The 22,379-nt window shown below is 38.5% G+C and overlaps 1 protein-coding gene across 1 annotated transcript; it reads right to left on the bottom strand.

Moving 5' to 3' along the window:
• Positions 1–2,362: 2,362 nt before the first annotated feature.
• Positions 2,363–22,309, bottom strand: LOC139728597 (kinesin-like protein KIF6). Its single transcript, XM_071639535.1, has 20 exons — positions 22,164–22,309; positions 19,469–19,656; positions 18,603–18,645; positions 17,767–17,871; positions 16,777–16,886; positions 15,760–15,889; positions 15,446–15,564; positions 14,817–14,904; positions 13,973–14,116; positions 13,400–13,486; positions 12,727–12,830; positions 12,139–12,244; positions 11,214–11,397; positions 9,822–10,133; positions 8,924–9,079; positions 6,761–6,884; positions 6,145–6,280; positions 5,180–5,727; positions 3,677–3,783; positions 2,363–3,025 (listed from the first exon to the last, which is right to left on the bottom strand). Exons 1-20 carry the CDS (start codon positions 22,221–22,223, stop codon positions 3,009–3,011), a joined length of 2,868 nt encoding a protein of 955 aa, XP_071495636.1. The 5' UTR covers positions 22,224–22,309; the 3' UTR covers positions 2,363–3,008.
• Positions 22,310–22,379: the final 70 nt, after the last annotated feature.

Here is a 22,379-nt window from a genome sequence, read left to right on the forward strand (position 1 = left end):
ACTCTTCACAGACTTTTTGAGGACTATTTGTGCCTTTTTTATTCTACTTTGCTCCATTTCTATTCATTGCATTTCTTTTAGGAACAAACGTGAAGATTGAGAGAAAGACAAAATACAGTAGCATTTTCCTAAACAACGAAAAAAAAAACACACACACACACCCGGATTTGCATGAAAAGCCCATACAATTACGTCCTGAATTCCTCCAAACAGCAAATACAATTTTCACAAGTTTCAAGGTTCTTGTTTCATAATTCCATCACATTACCTGGGCAAAGTTCAAGGAAAAGACCCTTACTTTTCAAGGCTTTAACTTACCTGGTATTGGACCATGAAGATTTATAAGATTATATGGTTGAACAAGTTTGGGGCCTGTTGTGCAATATAATTGATACTTTTGATCTCAAAGAATCATATATTCCTAACATAACTACTCTCAAACATTTAGATACTCTTATCATGATGTACAAAACTGAAGGACATATTTTCGCATTTGAAACTGCTCATACAGACACAAACAGACACACACACACACAACACACACGTACACACACACAACTTTTGATTCCAGTTTCATTTAAAAAATTTTCAAAAGACTGAAAGAGAATTTTAAGATGCCTACATGGATGCTAATCAATGAGTGATTACGGAAGTCCATGAAGTTTACCCACACATAGCTCTTTGCTCTTGATAAGTAATGTCTTTCGTACATGCAGACAAAGTTTTGCCAGCACATAGAAAAGTTAGCTCATCTTCACTAGGTAGGCTGCACACTGGGAGAAACAAGTCTGGTGGTAATACTATTAGTTATCCCCTGCTTGTTCACGAAATACGGGCAAATATCTACGGTCTGGTGCCATATTCCATGAGGCCGAAGGCCGAATGGAATATGGCACCAGACCGTAGATATTTCCCGTATTTCGTAAGAACAAGCAGGGGGTAACGATTTTATCTTTTAGTGTAAGTGCTAACCTTCTTCTCGCTGATTTCCCCTCGTGAATGATGTTGAAATCGCCGGCTGTCAGCCATGACCATGTTGACTTAGGCCTACACTGTACGTCTCGCGAGCTGATTACTGTATGCGATGCGCGCATACAAATACGTACACGTACGTACACGCCATGAGATACTGCAGTGCAGTAGCCAGATAGATATAAGTTGCTGTTGTTTATCAAGCGTCTAGTGGTCTCAGGTTATGTGCGCAATACGCTTGAGGACCGCGCGCTGTCCATTTGTTTTGTACAGGATTAGCGCGCACTTTCCTAAGCGTCTTTGGTACACGTGCAGCTGGCTGTGTAATACAGGATCATGACGTCATATCCACGGAATACGGGATATATTCAGTGGTTGATTGACCAATGAGATTACAGAATTCACGATCACTAAAAGATACAATATGTTTCTTTTGGAAACCTACAGCAAACTGTCTGTCTGTTTCTCTGATTAAAGTACATGTTACATAACAGTTTGTGTGAATAGCTGGTATCTCTCTTATACAGCAAACAAGGAGCTATGTTATCAATTCAATAAACATACAATTCATGTCAAAAGTTTGGGCATCAGCTGGAATTATCATCAGCTACTTTGACACGCACTAACACATACACGAGCAGATTCATAACATTGTGTTTCAATGTTACCATTCAGATACTGTACAGTTCTATTATACATCAACACCAAAGGTGTATCAATATATTATTGCACTATGGCTATACATCAGCTAAAAATACACATCCCCTTCCAAGCTTTTCTGCATATCAGCAAAGACACCCTTCTCTCTCTCTCAAAAAAAAAAGACAAATCTTCTATGCAAATAATGCTTGCACATAAGTGGTTGCATGTACATCAGTGTTACCCTTGACTTTAACCCGTTGAGGAAGGACTGGTTTTGCTATAACATTTCCCATAGGCACCTGCCCAAGTATTCTTGGGACTCATTTTCAACAGGTTAAAGGATCCCAAATGCACTTTCACTTTCGATCACATATTCACGTTTCATAGAATATTTTGTGACTTGTACTTGAATTAAACTTGGCATGGATTGCACAAACCATTTTCAATATGAAAACTGATGAAGAGAACGGTAACTGTAATTGGGATACCCTACACTAAACAAGATGTCCCATGAAAATAAGTATGGCGGTAAACCGTTGTACCATTTTCATGTTACATTGTATCCGCAGAGAGTGATGCCACATTTCAGATCTTAGCAGTTGTTATTGTAGTTACAACCCCCCCCCCCCCCCATTCCTACATGAAATCCCAAAAGATGTTCACTCATAAAACTTTCTGCCCTTGAGAGCCATCAGTATTGTTGCAGTAATTACCCTGTCATATCACTGAGTAGTTTGTTGCAGTTAGATTTTGCAGGTTTAGAATTATCACAAAAATAGGAACAAATGGTTGTCATTGATGTCAGCATCTGAAAAAAAAAAATACATGACATCATCAACGTGGTCAGTTTTTTAAAGAGGTTACAAAGGTGCTGAAGGAGTGAGTCATTACTTACATTGGTTCTATAACTTTTAAATCATAGAAAATATGCACAAAAACAGGCAATTATCAGTATTTAGACATTTATGAATTATACCCACAAAAAGGTATAAAGATTTAAGTCCCACTATGGTTTTCACACAAAAAAAATGCAATATTTCCATTACAAAAAAAATCTGAATTTGTTCTAAAATGTAACAACTTGCACTCTTTAAAACAAGCATATATCAGGGTCTACAGGAGTTTCTGGAACATGATTTCCTGCCTACTAGAGGCATACCAAGATATTCAAATTGAGTCTTGTATTCTCTTTCAGAGGCTTGCCATCCTGTAGAACAATGAATGCAGGGTCTTTCCAAAGAGGTAATCTTCATATCCCTCATTCTTTATTGTATTCACTGATTCAGCTTTGGTTGGTTAATGGAGAACTGGTCAAATTGAACAGATGAGTCCATTGCTGAAGTTTCCTGCACCATTGTTTGTTCAGCAGGTGGGTCATTGTGGCCGTTAAAAGGCTACCTTGGTGCTTGACCTAAGAAAATAAAAAGCAAGAAAAATAAAAATTGTGAGTATGTGTTTGGTATTGAAGTGCCAAAGCAATACTAATAAGCTAATACAGTGGACTCCCATTATAACAAAGTCCACGGGACCGGCAGTTTTCTCACGTTATATCGAAATTTCTTTATAACCGAACAGATGAACAATAGAAATACATAAAGTGGATAGCGTTGCGGCCTGAATCTTTACTTTGTTGTAACTGGAATTTCGTTATAACCGTATTCTTTAAAACGGGAGTGCACTGCATTTGTATTAACCAATTGATGAAAGGAAAATAAACACATGGCTACCAATGCTAAAACAAGGAAACATTTTGTTTTTATTCTGTGGGTCAATTCATATCTACAAAATTAGCAACTCACAAAACATTGCTTCCTGTAACACAAATGCATGGTATATTGTCTCCAAAGAAGAAAATCATTAAGACCTCTTCTGAAACGGAATAATTTTTCTTTCTCATACAATTACTGCAGTTCTCGATCATGAATTTGACCACAAGAGAATGTGTCTTGGAAGTCCCAATTCACACACACACACACACAAAAGTATACTCACAAAATATTTATACAGTATACTGGTCACTGGTTACTAAGCTCTTTTTACTATTACATTTAGTATGTAGTACCTCTCTGTTGCAGCAGGTTTTGTCTAGCCTTGATGAAAGCCATGATGTCAGCATCTGCTCTTCTGTCTCCAGTTAGCTTGATGCTTGATGAGCCCTGGGAGCTGGATCTAATACATGGATGGTAATAAGAGGGATTAACCCAAGTTGTGTTTGCACTTCACTATCTCTGCATGCAAGTGAAACACAAGCCTCAGTCTCCATGATACAGTTAACAGGACAAATGTGAAGAAAAGGAAGACAAATTGCCACTGAAAAGTTAAAGGTAGATCTCTGCACTGTTATAAGTGTGGAGGTCTTTTTGTACCTTACAATTAAGAAACATTGCCAACACTGAAACTGAAAAAAACTAGATATATCGCTACGGCGACTGATATGCCTCCGCCATAATGCATGGTTCTCCTAATAGGTCTATAGTACAATGTCTTGACAACGTGTGATGACAGTTTCAAACAATTGGCAAAATATTAAAATGACAGGTTTGACACAAATGTGCTGAATGTTCACTTTCCTAGAACTAGGTTCAATTGGATGAATGATTAAAATGTCAGAGTGCAGGTATTTGGGGAACTGATGATTTTTACTTGACTTTTGACCCTTTTATAAGTTTAAGCATTGAGTTATTTTTCAAGGTATTGAGAAAAAGTATAATTTCAGTATCAAATGGGAAAATAGCATTATCTAAACCTGGCCTTTGACCTTTGACCTCACAGTTCCAAAGAGAATCACTGTTAGGTTGAACATGTATAGATATGTAAGTTTCATGATGATACCTTGAGTTACTTTTGATATATGGAGGAAAAAGTGCAATTCAGCACTTTCACTTGACCTTTGACCTTTTGACCTTTGACCTTTTGGCAAGAAACTTCCCACAGAATATATATTGGGTAATACATGTATACATCAAGTTAAAAAAAAAAAAAACCTTCATTCATTGCATAAATATAAGGAAAGTAGTGATATTTTGAGGAGTTGACCTTGACCTTTGACCCCCCTGACCTTTGACCCATGACCCCCAATGTCCCTAGATAATCACTGCCCATCGGTACAAGCATATATACTGAGTTCCATGAAGATACCTTGAACCATTTGTGAGATATGGAGAAAAACATGAAATTTCAAATTTTTTTTTCACAAAATAACCTGTGACCTTTGACCTTTGACCCTGTGACCCTAAAATCCACACAAAGTATCATCCCCCAAGGATATACCCTCATACCAAGTTTGATGTAAAACCACCGCACGGTTCTTGAGATATCGACAAAAACAAAACGGGACGGACGGACGTACAGACGTACGGACGTACGGACGGACGGACGGACGGACGGACGGACGGACGACCCGAAAACATAATGCCTCCGGCCACTTCGTTGCGGAGGCATAAAAAAGACATATTGAAATCAGGCATGTAAATTAAATGAAGAACCCTGAAGGTCTCACAATTATTGCAGGAATTACATTTGGGTCTTGCTAGGGTCAGATATCTGAAATTTCACTGATAATTACCTATCTTTCCTCAGATGACCAGGATCTACTTCAGCACTTCCATAATCGCTCTCTCCTTGGTTTCCAAGGATGCTCCCTCCTCCTCTTCCAGCATCATCCTTTCCTCTATCTACTCTTGAGATCCTCTCATCCGCTGAACTCGACTTCCCAAGGGGAGGGACAGGGGGTCTGCGATTTAATTCTGCCCCTCCATGGTGGTTCTGATTAAGTCCCTGCAGCAGGGCATTCCTGTGCGATGCCGAGTGCGGTCGCTGCTGATGCTGATACTGCTTGTGATTGTGGTGCAGCTGGTCGCCTTGGTGATGGTTGGGGTGCCTGCCATCATGGTGGTGCTTACCAGCCGTTGTACTGTAATTGGATGGATCTATGAGGGCATGGCTGGTGCCATGGAGATGTGATGACAGTGAGACTGAAGACGATGATGCTGACGAGTGATGAGAAGACGGTGGCAGCTCCTCCTGCCCACCTTTGATGGGTGAGACGGGAGGTGTCCTCCATGCCTTGGAGGGATTTGATGGTGGGCGGTGGGGAGATGGAGCTACCTGACCCTTCAGTTGTCATGTGTGTGCATGAAAATGGAAGAAAGATAAAAGTTTTTGAGTAGACTTTAAATGAAGAAAACATGTTGGCATGGAGAACTACATATTCAAGTGTGTATGACTATGGGACCCCTACAAATATAAATTCTTCTAACCTTCTGAAGAGCCTTTTTTCTATATGAAATCCAATCTGCTCACTTATCAAAGAAATGACACTCAAGGAGCAACAACAAAAAAGAAAACTATGTGGACAGAAAAACATCTAAAGATGTGGCTTGAAAGCCATCAACATTGTACATGACGACAATGAGAACTATTTGACTTACATATCACTCTGATCTGCTTGCAGATGATAGCAAAATGGCTTGCATTGACTGTCAGTGGATTCCTTACAGAAATATAAACATACAAGGATCAAGAACATACCTGAACATTTGTTGACTGTTCGGCCCACCAGATCTCAAAGTCCTTCTGCAGCTGAAGACGAGACTTTTCCAGAAGATGCTGCAGATGTTCGATCTCTGTCTTCATACTACGAAGGTGATTAAACACCTCCTTATACCTAGATGGAGAAAGATGGAGAGAGAAAAGGCAGTGGTAGTAGACAAGTACATAACGTTTTCTAGAAGAAAAATCAGATATTTATATACCACTTGATTATCATTTGCAAGACCAGATCAGGGACCTTTCAATTTTACTGCAGCATGCATGATCCTAATAGTTTTGCTCGCATCATACAGCTGAAAAAAAAAAGAAAAAAAGTGGCAAATCTCAACAGAAATATAACCAATGATAACAATAATCTAAATATATATTTATGAGAATCTACAGCAATTAACTCTGCATTCAAAATCTATGTGGTCAAGTACAAGCTATATATCTGATAAGAAAACTGCTCCAGAAGAGAATAACTATTTGATGTCACCACACAATATCTGAAATATATCATTCATACCTTTTGCTGAATGAAACTAATTTGCAATGCAGGAATAGTATGGTCTGATCACAGCCTAAAAGTCCCACAACCCTTATTAGTTCTCACCTGGCCTTTTCATCCTCCATCTGCATACGTAGGTCTTGCTCCACAGAGTCCTCCTCATCAGCTTCTGTGTTGCCTGCCATGGCTAGTTGCATGCGCCGGTGTTCAATCTGGCTCTTGATCTTGTCTATGGAGATAAAGAATACAATTCCATAATTTTCTTCATACCGAAGATGGTGGCAATGGCTTGTTTGTTTGTTTTCAACATCTCCACCAACCTGTCCCAGTCAAGTTGTACTTTAAAACGAGGAATGTTCGCATGCATTTTAATTTCGCAAATTTCGCGAGCACCAAGATTCGCGAAATTAAAATGCACACAAAAGTTCTCATCATCACTATATGCATTGAATGCTAGTGGCAATTTGCGAAAATTTCATGCTGAAAAAAAGGCTGTCAGCTCCAATTCGCAAAAATTTCATGCCGCGAATATATCGTGTTTTAGAGTATATGATCCTCTGGTTGTGTTGGCCACAGGCCTCTGCTCTGTGACTATTCTCGACAAGACTGGCTTGACTATACCTCATATCCATGGCACTTATATTGTTCACTACACTAGAGGTGGAAAATGTGTGATCACAGACAACTCGTGAGTTTATTCATCTATGCATTTAAAGATAATAAAAAGTTTTGGTACCTCAAAAGTTTCCCTGAATTTCCTTGTCTTGGTTTGTGTTTCACGTTAAAGTACGTTGTCTGTGAGAATTACTCGCCCCAAAGTGCTCTCATGTCTTAGTAATCATGCAATAATGGTTTCGTACCAGAGCCGTCGCCATACGGCGTCGATAAATATTGTACGAAACCACCGACTGCGACCAGCAGCGTGCAGCCCATTGTACGCATAGCTAACTGCGACCAGCAGCCCCATACGCATAGCGTAATCGGGCTTCGCATTGTAGCATTCAGGATCATGACAGAATTAGTATCGCGGGTAAATGGCAACTTAAAATCCAAAAATTTCTTCGATTTGAAGACTTACCAATTAAGTTGAAGTATTGAAAACAGGCTTCGAACAACGTTTGGTTCTGCCAATAGTCCCTTTCTTTTCGAATTGATGACTGAATGTGACTCGGTCGAGAGGACCTTGGGAGAGCTACTACACTGACTACTACGGCCAGCGCATGCGCACACAAACATCTTATCCATTGATGGATTTGAAATTTGTGCGCATGGGATGTGTTCGCATGCACTGGCTGTAGTATTCAATGTATGGTAGCTCTCCCAAGGTCCTCTCGACCGAGTCACATTCAGTCATCAATTCGAACAGAAAGGGACTATAGGCAGAACCAAACGTTGCCCGAAGCCTGTTTTCAATACTTCACCTTAATTGGTAAGTCTTCAAATTGAAGAATTTTTGGGATTTTAAGTTGACATTTATCCTGCGATACTAAATCTGTCATGATCCTGAATGCTACAATGCGAAGCCCGATTACGCTATGCGTATGGGACTGCTGGTCGCTATGCGTATGGGGCTGCTGGTCGCATTTAATTGCATGATTACTAAGACATGAGAGCACTTTGGGGCGAGTAAGTCTCACAGTGTTAGTTATATGAAAGGTACTTTAACCTGAAACACAAACTAAGACAAGGAAATTCAAGGAAACTTTTGAGGTACCAAAACTTTTTATTATCTTTAAATCTCAGATTCACATGGCATCACAGAGAGAAACTTAAAATGGAGCTCAAAGAGACAACCCTTAATGTGCCAATGCACTGGGTTTTGTTTTGTTTTGTTTTTGCAACTTTTCAGCATTTCTTGTTGGTATTCTGCTAATTTTGCCCAAAACTTAATTGCAATGCAAGTTAGATTACCCACTGAGGAGTGACAAAGGTGCAATCCAACATGAAGGTGATTCTGAAACAACAGAGAATCTTCTTCTTCTGTCGTATGATGCAATACAATGGGGTGGGCGGGTTAGCCCTATAAGTTGATATCCAAGCTGTGGATAAAATCCATGGCAGCGCCATCTGCCTGAGTGACCTTCACATGGTCCACCCTGTCCTTTACTAAAGCAATCAACCCGATACAATACAACTTTGTACAACAGGGATTAACAGGGTCACATGATTCTGTTCATTGTGATTAAGTTTCCAGACATCTGTACTGGTCTGTAAAGAAAGTGAGCCAGTACTCCACAACATGAAGTCAACGAGGAAGGGTCTACTTACTTATTTTCTGTCTGCACTGGTTGACCTGCTGTCCATAGGCCTTTGCATCGCCGTATCTCTCCTTCAGCAGATGTTTGTTCTCCTCGATGGCCTGGTTGTGGACATAGTCTCGTCTGAAAATATCAAATGCTTCCTGTCGGCCAACTGTCATGTCACCTGTGATAGGAAAATAAGATAACAACATCATAACAGGAAAGCATTCAATTCCAAGCAAAATCAGCTTGGACTGTGATCACAAGGGAATAAAGATGTGTTAAGACATGGAAGGGATGGGTGGTGGAGGAGCTTGTGGAGCTTGGGAAAGTTGGCTTAGAAAAGGAGGATGACCAAAATTAGGCGAGATGGTGAGATGATGTGAGAGTGGTTTGCTGGTAGAGTGAAGGAAATAAAGCCAACCCGTCATTAGGGACAGACTTGGATCAAATCTGGTTGATATCTAGGCCATCATCTATTACACAGACCTCCTCTATTTCTGCAGTTAACTACAGCTCTATCTATACTAAAAGATTCTCCTTTCTATCGAGGTGATTTGATATAGAGTGAAATACCATGAAAAATGAGAGCTACTCCATCACTAAATCTATTTAAGAGGAAATTACTATAAACTGGCCACAAAGCCCTGGTGTAAGCGGCTTGGGACTTACTGGTTGCCTACCAACAAAGAAACATTTTAATAATCTTTTGGTGATGACAAGAATAAATTCTTGACATGTGGATATCCAAAACATTGAGGTACCAATTAAAGACAACAATGAATACTTAAAAACTTCATTTCAGCTCGATGGAAATACAGTTATATTGATACACCCAAATGGATGTTCACCTCCCGTTGCATGTCATTCATGTAGAATTTATCAATTTCATCACGAAGACTTCAACAAAATCTTACTAGCCTTACCTAGAATCCTTCTCTGTGAACTCCTGGGTCTGTGAGAGAGACTACCAGCACTTCCAGCTGCCCCATCCTCCTCCCCAGAGTCTGGCCTGACTGAGTGATTCCCCATACTCTCTTGAGATTGATGGGTGTTGGTTGGCTGTCGTGTGTGGCGTGGCGGCTCCCTGCTCAACCCCATCCCTCCACTGTCGGCTGGTGGATGCCTGTCGTTGGAATCGTAGGATGAGTGAGTGTGACTGTTGTGGGCCCCACCTGCTTGATTGATGGCATCCTGGGCCCGCTTCTTTTCCTTCTTCAGCATGTTTACAAGGATGTCTGGTAAATGACCTTGGTCAAAGAACATAATGCACTCATAAAGAAATCTTCAATTTCTCACCACATGGCTACACTGAAGCAACTGATAGGAACAGGTAAGGTTGCTACATGAGATTCAGTTGCAATGTGAACATAACATGTCAATCTCAAGAGTTCCATTGTATGACCCATGGGCTTAGTCTGAACAGCTGAGGAGAGGAAGAATGGGAACCACTGGATATAATCCAGTGAATAGGGATTAGTGGAGAGGGACTTCTATTCTCTCAACAAAGTCAAGCAAAGTCCAAGGGTCAACATAATTGGAAATAATCTATAGTATCTCTTGTCTACAGGCTCCATGTGATTTCTAGAACCCAATGAAACCTGTCAGGAAGGATCAACAAGTGACACAGTCCATTCATTTTCAGCCTTTCCATGCATGAGGCTGAGGCTGTGGGCTACCACTGACCCATAGTGCTATTACTCTAACATTTTCCTCAGCTCATAATTACCACTTAACTCCCTTGCTCATGGAACAAGCAAGCATGAAAGTTATCAACCTCTAAGAAGTATTGGTCTTTATTGTTCCTGTCAGTGTTCATGTCTCATATTCCAGATAGTGTCTGCAAGCATGAAAGTAAAACACTGACTATGAAGTTACTATCACGTATGCCCTACATCATATTGAATAGAAGGCAAACAGGCAAACAATGTTTACCACAATCACATGCCCTTTATGTCTGCTAAAAATATTCCACTTGTCCCAATTAACATGGCTTCAATTTACATACCTATATCTGCGGGATGTTCAGTCTAACCTAGTTAGAAGTGTAGCCAGATATTTCAGAGAATCCCTATGTCATAAATTGAGAGAAAGTATACAGATCATGATGATGGAATTTCAAATGTGCAATTATTTGTAATTTCTACAGGGCACACTTCAGCCCCTGGGCTTTGATACTGATTACTCCCATTTCCCATTTGCTTTCATTAAAGATTAATTCATCTTTAACCTCAATCCCAACTACACTGTTGCTCAATTCAATTCAATCAATCATTCAAGCAAAGTTAAGGCCAAAGGTCAGGCATCTACAAGGATACTGATTTCATTGTCCCTCTGCTGCACCATGCTCTGAAGTTTCTTGACCTCGGTTCCCATGTAAGTGGTGTCTGGGTTGTACGCAGGTGCTGGAGTGGGGTCAGGATGGGCAGACTCTGTCCTGTCTGGGGGCAGTTTTGGGGGTGAAGGTTCCGAAGAGGGAAGGGTCTTTCCCTGGGCAAACCGCTGGATGGAAAATTAGTACAAGAACACCTCAGTTAAGACACAAGACAAGACCAATCTCAGTTAATATATTGAATCTGGATGCCTTCAGAGGACACAGCTGCATATGACAGATTTGTGCTTCCACCATCTATGGGTTACAAACATCAAAACTCACCAATGACTTGTCCTTAAGCATTTTAAATTTAGTTAGAAAAAAACACCTAAATACAAGAAATGAGCTATACAGGCTGAATATAGAAAATCACTGACTTTTTATATGTTCTGCATTATCGAATGATATCCCAATGAGGACACTGTACAAGTCCCATGAGGCTCACCGCAAAGCTGCTGGGTTTGGTAAGATGTAAAACTACTGGACTGCCAACGTTAAGATGACTCACATTGTAATTCTACCACAATACAATGGAGGCACACAGTCACTGTAAGGAAGGCTCATTTGAATGTACTTTGTGACAATAAAATTGGTATTGAAACAGGTGTGACAAACACAAATGGACATGTAAATATGTCACTTAACCTTATTGAATGACATATACAAAATCATTCAGTGGCATAGAGAAGTTTATAATATGAATGACACAGTGTTTCATTTTTTTTTACAAGACTACACATTGTTACATTGTGGCAAAGTACAACAGATTTCTCTGTTAATTGAACAGCACTATTGTTATAGATTTGCTATCACTACGATAATGCTAAATTCTTCTGTTTTGTCATAGAAATTTTGTGCATGGATCAAACCTTCAGTATTCTGAAGCACTCATTAATCTTCCTCATGTCTGCTCCCACATTAAGTTGACTCTCAGAGTCTGCATCTTCCACAAACTCCTTTACTCTTTCTTCAAGTCTGGGGAAAGAAAATATAATCAACACAGAATGCTTCCAAATATGAATGACAAGTCATACATGCTTGTGTAGACCACTGACAGAAATCTTCTGAGACATTGCTGTCCAGCATTTTACTTTCATTAAATGCAGCCAACATTTTGTAAGAAGAATTTGGAAGCTGAAAAAAAGACTGTCTCCTATAAGTATGGAGGAATGAGAAAGAGAGAGGGAGCAAGTTCAAGACAAATGAATTTATAGCACCCTGTATATGCAATGCTTCCAACTCTCTCAAAATCTTTCCTGTTAAATGTCACAATAAAACAAACAATTCCATGTTTCATTTCATACTACATCATTCCCAAGATGCATACATGTCACACAAAATTCCAACATGTTGTCTATACATTCAGGTAAAGTGTAATTTTCTGAACAATCTATGGATGTTCTTGACAGGCACAAGGAAAACTCACTGAAAAGAAAACAAAATCAATCACAACATACCTTGCTAATTCATCATCAGTTAGTTCGTCTGTTGACTGTTCACCAGAAACCAGTGATAACTGGTTCTTAAGCTCCTGGATTTCAAGCTTCAGTTTGGCAATCATCTACAGCAGAACAAGGAGAAATACATAATACAATTCAAGAAATCTCTCAATCATTACCAAGATGACTACCTCCCACCTACCCCCCCCCCCCAAAAAAAAATGCCCTATGCTCACTTCACAACATCATGTGCACACATGAATAAGCATCATTAACGTATAATCCTGCACCTATGCAAACAAACACATCTATAAAGCATACTGCTTATGATTTGGGCTCCTTCAAGTCATTTTATGGAAGAAAATATTGCAATGCAATATGCAACTCATAAACTGCATATACAAAGTCATTTTGCAACTTGGCAGCAAAAGTAATCATATTTTGATCGGGGGCATCTTGAAATTAGCAAAAAACAAAAACATAAACAACAGCAATAAAATAAAACTGTACAGAAAACAGAGAATTCTCCATTAATTCAAAACCTGCTATGACATGCTGTAATGGTGAAATATAAACATAGACTCAATGCAATTCAATTGCTGACTGACATTTAATGAAGGGAAGACATGAATGAACACTGCTATCATCCAACAGGAATTAGTCAGCAATTTCAGATGTTTGTGCATCTTACCAGTTTAGGGTCCAGTTCTTCATTCAAGACGGCATCATTCTTGATCATGGCAACTCTCTGGGCAAATCGACATGTTGAAATCGATTCCTGGAGAAAGTTTGGGGGCAAGCAGTTGCATAATCATTGTTGGCATACCTGTACTTAAACTTGACGATAAAAGGTGAATAACATTCAGACTTTTCCTTGAATTTCTCTCTCTTTTTTATCTCTGTGGTTATTTTCTATTCATCTCCCCCTAATTCAGTTATATGCAGCTGATTCTTCTCCACAAATGAACAAGAACTTAACAGGTAGCACAGACACTATAATGCCTTTCTTTTGCCTCAACATTAGTTACTAATATTATGAGAAAATTGATATATACAAAAATTCCTAAGACAATAAAAGACAACCAGACATATGTACCCAGACATGTGTCTGTCTCCCACTGTCGTAAGAATACAATTCCAAATTCTGTTTCATTTACATGGCAAGTGCACCTACAGTCAAAATATCACAACATGTGGCATGCTACCATATATACCTGTAGTAGAGGTATGAAAGCGAGGATTGCTCAAATGCAGCTGAACTTACATCAACGCTCTTCTTCTCCACAGAGCATGTAGCAATCATGGAGGTCATGCAGTTCCCTCCTAGGCTGTCTCGCAGCACCATCGTCATCATGGAGTTACGGTAAGGAATGTGTGACCGCGACTTCTCGGAAAGAGCTACAATTACCTATAAGGAAAGATCAAGTGAACATTAAACAGCACCAATGATAAGAACAGTAGCACATACTTGAGTCGATCAGAAAGGACTGTTCTTGAACATCTATTCCAAAAGACAGAAATTGCTATTCATAAGACATCTTTATTTTGACTTGTATGTGTATCTGTCTCTTCTCTCACTCTTCTTGGCTGACCAAACATGAAGGAGGTAAATAGAAACAATCATATTCTGCCTCACTCTCTATCTCCCTCTACCATCATCCCTTCCACCTGCCTGCCATTCTCTTTCTTGTGAGATTTACCATATGTCATCACACTGTATGATTTTTTATGACTAAAAATTTTGCTGACCACATAGTCACAAATGTGAGACAGTTTATGTTACTGAAATTGAATGTTAGAAAATAGAGCAAAGAAAATGGGATTCCATCGGAAATCCCGATGGAATCCCATTTTCTTTGCTCAATTTTCCAATAGTAAATTATATTCATTTCTGGTCAGTTTTCCTCTGTTTACGTTTGAAATTAAATGTGTTAGCAATGAACGGAAGTTAATTAAACACGTTGCAAATATACATATACATTCACAAATACAAATGTTCACACAGACACACAATGAAATTGTGACATTCATATCTGACAGTATACTCGTACATATCATTTTAAAGGAAGTGAAACAGCAAATGAAACACCATGCAGACTTTTCAGTACCTGTTCCAAGCAGTGCAAGGAGAGGTTAATATACTTGGCTTCCTTCAGAAGAAGTCCTGAAACTCCTGTTTTTCCAACTCTCTCAGAGCTGTAACAAAACAATTCAAGCAAAGGATTAAGGAAAAGCAAGCCACAAAGAGCATGAATAGTTGGTCTGTGATGGCATGAAAATCACACAGGTTAAAAGATATGGAAATTGAATGGATGTACTTACAACCTGAATTCAGGGAAGACTTTAATATTGTCATGAAGGAAACATAAGCACTTGGCAGCAAATCTTGTCTTAAACAAAAGAAAATCTAGTCTTGTCAAAACCCATTGATGTGACACCAATTACCCAGTACATCCAGTACAAGGAAACCTAATAGCATATCTCCATATCTCTAACCACCATGGAAATGTTGACCACAGGGCTAGGTGTGAACTTGTGTATATGTGCACTGAAGAATCTGGAAATCATTATCCATATGCATAAAGATGTATGTTAAGAGAACAATCGGACATTAAGCAACTTCAAAACTTTATCACTGATATAAATATGAATACAGATTTGGAAGGAAAGCATCAATTTTGAAGGACCTTGTCACAAGATGACATACCGGGGCATCATTGGTGTAGAAGCAACTCACCCAGCAAGGTCAACGAGATGGATCTTGGACCTGCGAAGGGTTGCTGACCCTCCTTCTCTGATTGACAGGTGAATTGTAAAGATGCAGTGGGACCGGGTGGATGCTTGATTCATGGGGGTCTGTGAAATACGAAGGGGAAAAATATTTGTCTTTGACATTTACTGGTAATTTCTAGGTAAAAAATGACATATCATTAACATACAGCTAAAATGCACAAGTGTCCCTGCTGCATACAGGTCAGACAATAATGCAAACAAATACAGGAGAAATGCTTCGGTAGATAACGAGCCATTTTTTGTCATCAAACATCCCACCTCAGCAATCATTCTGTTTGTGTCTCCTAAAAAGAGCCAGTTGAGGGCCTCCTCCTCACTAGATGCTTGGTGTGTCATGATGTTCTTCATGTGGATGTTACCATCACTGTCCTCCATCAATGATACCTTCCTATAGAAAACCATGGCAACAACAAAAAGCAAGTTTATTCATGCTCCAGTGCTTTAATTTAGCTGATAACAGGTAACTGTGATATATAGATGACAAATTTGATGATCATTCCTACTCTTTCAAAACATTTCACACATTGGGGGAATTATACAGTTTACACAAATTCACACAAATGTATTTGCACAATTTTCATTCTGTTACTAGACAAAAATGCTACTAAAGAACTATGGCACACTTCATGCAAACATGATAAGAAAAGATCAAGTAACACTACAAGTAATTAATGTAAGTAACATGATGGGGTAAAAACCTTTTTCTTTATCTTTATCTACCTTTTACAAGACATTAGTTTTTCACATCAATGAACAAAATGTGACATGATGTAATGTTCTTGTCAGTCTTTCATATTGCAATTTTTCTTGATGTTGGTCTGCAGTTAAAGGGACTGTACAGTACTGGTTGAGATAGGGATTCATGTTTTGAACATTCCTAAGTGAGATAATGAAAAGCCTCTTATGAAATATGAAAGAGCACGTAATTTTAAGAAGGATTCAACGTTTATTTGATGAAAATTGGTTTTCAAATGGCTGAGATATCCAAAATAGTGCTAATAATAAAAGGCGACATGCCCCAACTTTATTAGTATCTCTTTGTTTCACCTTGTTTTTGGATATCTCCGCCATCTCAAAACCGATTTTCATCGAATAAACTTTTGATACCCCTTAGAACTGCACTCTCTTTGACATCTCATAGAGTGGTTTCTGAATATCTCACAAAACGTTAAAAGCTAAATCTTCACCTCGACCAGAACTGTACACACCCTTTAAGTGATATGACTAGAGAAAGGAAACCTATCACAGAAAAAAATAAATAAATAAATCACTCACGGTAAATCTTCCAGTTTTGCAGCCTCATGTTTGGGGTCCAACAGATCATAGCCACACTCATTGTACAGTTCCAAGTAAGAAATGTACGTGGTATACACATACTCAGGATTCTAGACAAAGAAAAAAAAGAAGAGAAGATTCTTAAGACCAGAAAGAGATTTGAACTTCAAAATGTCCAAAGTTCATCACTTTTAATCGATTGTCAATAAAAGAAAAAGAAAACGCCGATGAAAACGCTTTCTGATCCACAAATGATGTACAAATATGATAACATAAGATAAATCATTTTTTTTTTTTTTGTGTTTGCTGTTGTTTTATATACAAAGCCAGCTGATTCACAATCATTGTCAAGTAACTTGAGACTGGTCCAGCAGCAATAGCACTATATACATCACTTGAGGGGAAAATATAAGTGAAGTGTGCATTTGCCATATTTGTTCTGTGCAGTGTAATCATGTTTCTAGGCAGGCAAGTAATTGCTAAATGATTACTGATCTGCACAATTAAAATTTGTTGAAAATGTGCAAAATTCCTCACACACTACTGATAGAACAGCACTGTGAAGAGCAGCTCAACACAAAAATTGACACCTATTTCAGTTACTGCAACGATCAATGATCTTTACAGTTGACAGAGTTTACTGTGAAAAGCCTTAGTAGAACTTGGTCACCCTCAAGAATGAACCAAGACCAAAGAAAAACATTTGACCAGATTTTATTTCCTATCATTATAATGGTATTGTATTAAACATGTAAGGCTTTTTCTTGATGATAAACCTTGCATTATATTACTAACCTGTCACAAAGTACAATTATATTTTCCTTTTTAGTGTTATTACCAGTGAAGTCATTATTCTCTTTTAGAAATATCTGCTACAAATAAAATCAACTGAACACATACACACACATACTCACAATGTACTCTCTAATAAGGAAAATCTATTACAACCAGAATGAAGCAGGCACACAAACATGAATATGAACCTCTCACCTTGGCATACTGCTGGAAGAGATAACTCAGTGTGCGTGGGATGATTCCTCTGTCAATGTATCGCTCAGCTCCTCCTGTGATGGTGAAGGTTTTACCACTCCCCGTCTGATTGAGAATAAATCACACAATAGAGATACTTGGAGATACTAGTCACAACTCCAATGATATCTAGTGCACTCTGTGCATTCAGAACAGTACATCTAGCAACCAACTGGTATTTATATAGTGTCAATGCATAAATTTTTGTGGTACATTAATTTTCGCATATTCTGGGCTACTTCCGCCTAGCATGATTTCGAAACCTGCAAAAATTTCTTCACATTTCTTTTTTCCCATTTTGAATGGGTTGACGATTGCGCAGCATGAACTCAAGAACCCGCTAATACGTTTTTGAGCAGCTCAGCACAAAAAAAAAAAAATAATAATAATAATAATCATGTGAAAATATTAATGTTTACACTATATGGTGATGAAAAAGGTACATAAATGTACTACTCTGTGCTGGTATGACTTCAATACAATTGGAAGTACCATGATGTATGATATGATATACCAATAAACTCTCACTCATCCTCCCAGTAAAATCACCATCTTCCCCCCATATGGTATCGACAATGACTTAATTCATGATTATCAGTGTGCATGTGCAGTAAGTGACTGGGTGATCAATTTCTGTTTGCTAAATCAGCTGCTAAAGATTGAACTACTGATGTGTCAAAGAGAATGACCTTTACTAAATACATTACCCAAGAAAATATGGCATTGTCATAAAACAACTGACAATAAAAATCACTGCAGTATGAATATCAGTTCTAGGAGAAAATGACAGTACTCACCTGGCCATAGGCAAATATTGTTCCATTATATCCAAGAAGAGCACTGTATACAAACATTAGAGAATTACTAGTTACTAGTAACCACATTTTAGTTTAGAAGGGGGCATTAAAAGTGCCATGTATCTAAAGGCACAATATATATATATATGACTTTGTAAAGTTTACAAATTATATGTGTATCATTTGAGGGTAAATGAGAAAATCTTGCATGGCATTTTGTGGCTCTTGTTTCATTTTTTTTTTGTAAAGTATAATCTTTATTGTGATTGTTAGTAATTGTAGTAGCAGTATTCTTGTAACGATTGTAGTTCTTGTAATCTTTTAAATATAAGCAGCATTATCATCATCTTTTGGGCAATCACAATCTACATTAATACAAGCCAGAGTATTCGCAAATTAGAAAAAAAAAATCAAAAATTGCTGAAGAGAGATGAGTAGAGTGACTATCTAGATAGATGACAGACTCTTAATCTTTCAGACCAGCTGTTTGCAAAAATTTGTGATATAAATGTACTACTACAATGTATGTTACTCACATATTTTTTAGTAAGTATCAATATCATCATCCCTGTCAATTTCACACATAACAGTTATCACATATGTATCCATGACCAATGTCAACATGCATTGCCAATATACCATGTACATTAGAATTTCCATCACTACATATATGCTGATGCAAATAATCTGCTTCTTTCACTATATTCAACATAACAATCACATTGGCAACCATGACATGGTAAGCAAGACTGCATGGACAATGTATCAACTTGAAAAACTTACTGAAGAATGACTGAAAAGCTCTAGTAGGATAGAAATCAATACTGTGACATGTGCTCATGGCCATGTAAAGTTTGCCAACTTACTTGTCAACAACATCTCGTGCCACACATTCAAAGATTTCATCCTGCTTGGTCTTCTGGTTGAACACCCGCTCAAATCGAAATGCGTACTCTTCCTTCTTGTTATTAATGAAACCTGATGCCTGGTCTCGTGGAACAAGAAATGATAGCCTTGATGGCTGTTCATCTTCATCCTCTTCAATTTCATAGATCTTTGAACAAATGAAAAAAGCAATGGTCAATGAATATTCTAGACAGAATAACAATTTACACACAATATATATAAGATAGCACAAATTTTTCTACCATGCCCTCTTCTTGTGCATTCATTTGCCAAACCTGAGTAAGTCAGGCACTATTTCTTTTTTATCATATCTGCGAATATCCCTAACCAGCATATGCTGCAAGCTCATGAACATATATTAGGCTGTCACCTGATAAAGCATCTTCATTCAAACTCGCTCATTTCCTATTCTCAACATGCTTTCAGACAGGGTAGATCATGCAACCCCCAACTAGTTGCTACAATTCATAGTCTTGCCATAAACCACAACAACAACACAACCTTTAAAAAGCAGCTCCGATTGCATGAACTCCCGATTATTCAAATGGCCGTCAGGGAAAGACGATGTACTGTTCGTACACGCTGCATATAATCTTCCTTTTCAGTAAGTTGTGAATTGTGTATTGGGGTATGCCAATATCGATACCATAGACATGTCATGAAGTCTAATTAATGAAGATTATCTTTCATGAGTTTGAAGTGATAATAATGATGTCAAGTATCAAAACTCAACGTGATCAACATGTTCGATTTGTGTTCGCTTTGTTGCTGTGCACCATCCTGGTACAGGCTACAGCCTTGTCGCGTTTTTACAGCGACTGGGCTGTGTATAGTTACCACCAACTGTAAGAACACAGCACTTTTCAGGAAAGAACCAGAGTCTGAAAAAGGCGTCATAATAATCTAAAGCTACGATTCTTCTTCTTCTTTCCATAAAGTACAGGCCACCTCGTGGTGTATCACTATCAGCATACTGATTGTTTGATAGAAGAGACTTTCACTTTCAGTTATTCACATTATCATTAATTTTCACATGACTTTAATTTTGTTCTCTTTTTTTCTACAAATTTTCATTTTGAGACGACTTTAAAAGTGCATCGTTTTATTTGAGACAACCTGTCTATTATATGTGTCTAGCTATTTTACAGAGTAAAGTCAAAGAGTGACGATAAAATCGTCAGTGCAAGCGCAAGCTCGTCTGCTCACTGCACAGCTTAAACTAAAGGCATGATTTACCATTTGCAGATGAAACAAAAACCCAGCATTAGTGCTTCAAAATAGTTCTAAGAATCAGATATGAGTTAGGGATAGAAACAACCAATGTTAGAATTTGAAACGGTCTAATCAATTTGACAATGTTAAGCATTGTTAAATAAATTTTAAACAAAATGCAAACATAATAGTTATGATAAAAATGTTTCCAGACTAAAATAGTAAACCGTCTACATGTAACTCTTAACTTAAACGCTAACACTAAACACTCGTAACAGAATTACAGATGAGTTATGGTTTAATGTAGGGCTAACTACGACCAGCAGCCCCATACGCATAGCGTAATGCCATGGGGCTGCGCATTGTAGCATTCATGATCATGACAAGCGAATATCGCGGATAAATATCAACTTAAAATCGAAAAAATTTTTTCAATTTGAAGACTTACCAGTAAAGTTGAAGTATTGACAACAGGCTTCGGGTAACGTTTGATTCTGCCAATGGTCCCTTTCTGTTCGAATTGATGACTTAATGTGACTCGGTCGAGACGAACCTGGGAGAAATATGCTGAATTGACGGCCAGCGCATGCGCACATATCACATGAAATCCATGACGGATTAAGATGTTTGTGTGCGCATGCGCTGGCTGTCAATTCAGTGTAGCTCTCCCAGGTTCCTTCTTTTTCTTCTTCCGATGAGTACATCCCTCTGATAAGAGTATTGTCGTACTTGGCAGGCAAAAGCGCAGTCACGGAAACACGCAAAATAAGAGTGCATTTTGGGTGCAATTGCAATTTGGGACAAACAAAAATAAATAACTAAGCTACCGTGCTTCCTATCGACCGAGTCACATTAAGACATCAATTTGAACAGAAAGGGACTATTAGCAGAACCAAACGTTGCCCGAAGCCTGTTGTCAATACTTCCAACTTTACTGGCGAGTCTTCAAATTGAAAGAATTGTTTGATTTTAAGTTGACATTTATCCGCGATACTCGCTTGTCATGATCGTGAATGCTACAGTGCGCAGCCCCATTACGCTGTGCGAATGGGGCTGCCGGTCGCAGTTAATGTAGGGCCTAACTTAACTACTTCTATACACAGCCAGCCACAGGTCTAAAATGTGAAAAATAGTGATTAGAACACAGACCTATAACTCCTTATATTTTAGGTTTTATGGCAAAAAATTTATATGGCAGGATGTTTTGTGATACAACTGACCTACACATATGCATCAAAAGTGATATCTTGAACATTTTTTTTTAATCATTGGGGACTGCTCCCAAAAGGTACTAAAAAAAGGTAAAGCCCGGTTATGCACAGTCGTTTATTGCGCCAGCGAGCGAGGATACGATCGGCTCAACCCGGGCAACTTCGGGGACTACAGCCGTCCGACCCTGCTGATGACCGCAGGTAGGAGCTAGAAATAATGAGTCATACGTACCCCTGTCTTCGCCTTAGTAGGCTTAACTCTGCAAAAGATCTTTATTCCCTGCTTGACCATATCACTTTGTAGACACTTGCTGCTTAATCTATGTACTAAGCAGGAGCAGATTTTGCTCAAACAAAAGTAGACAACTGTGATATACAGAGTCTTGCCAACGGTATACAAAGTTTCTTTTCCGAAGAATCTTATTACATTTTTTTGTCAGTTTGATTT

This window comes from Diadema antillarum, unplaced genomic scaffold (genome assembly GCF_040938485.1).
Source record: "Diadema antillarum isolate AM-2024a unplaced genomic scaffold, OU_Dant_1.0 seq00000187_RagTag, whole genome shotgun sequence".
NCBI classification, from domain to species: Eukaryota; Metazoa; Echinodermata; class Echinoidea; order Diadematoida; family Diadematidae; genus Diadema; species Diadema antillarum.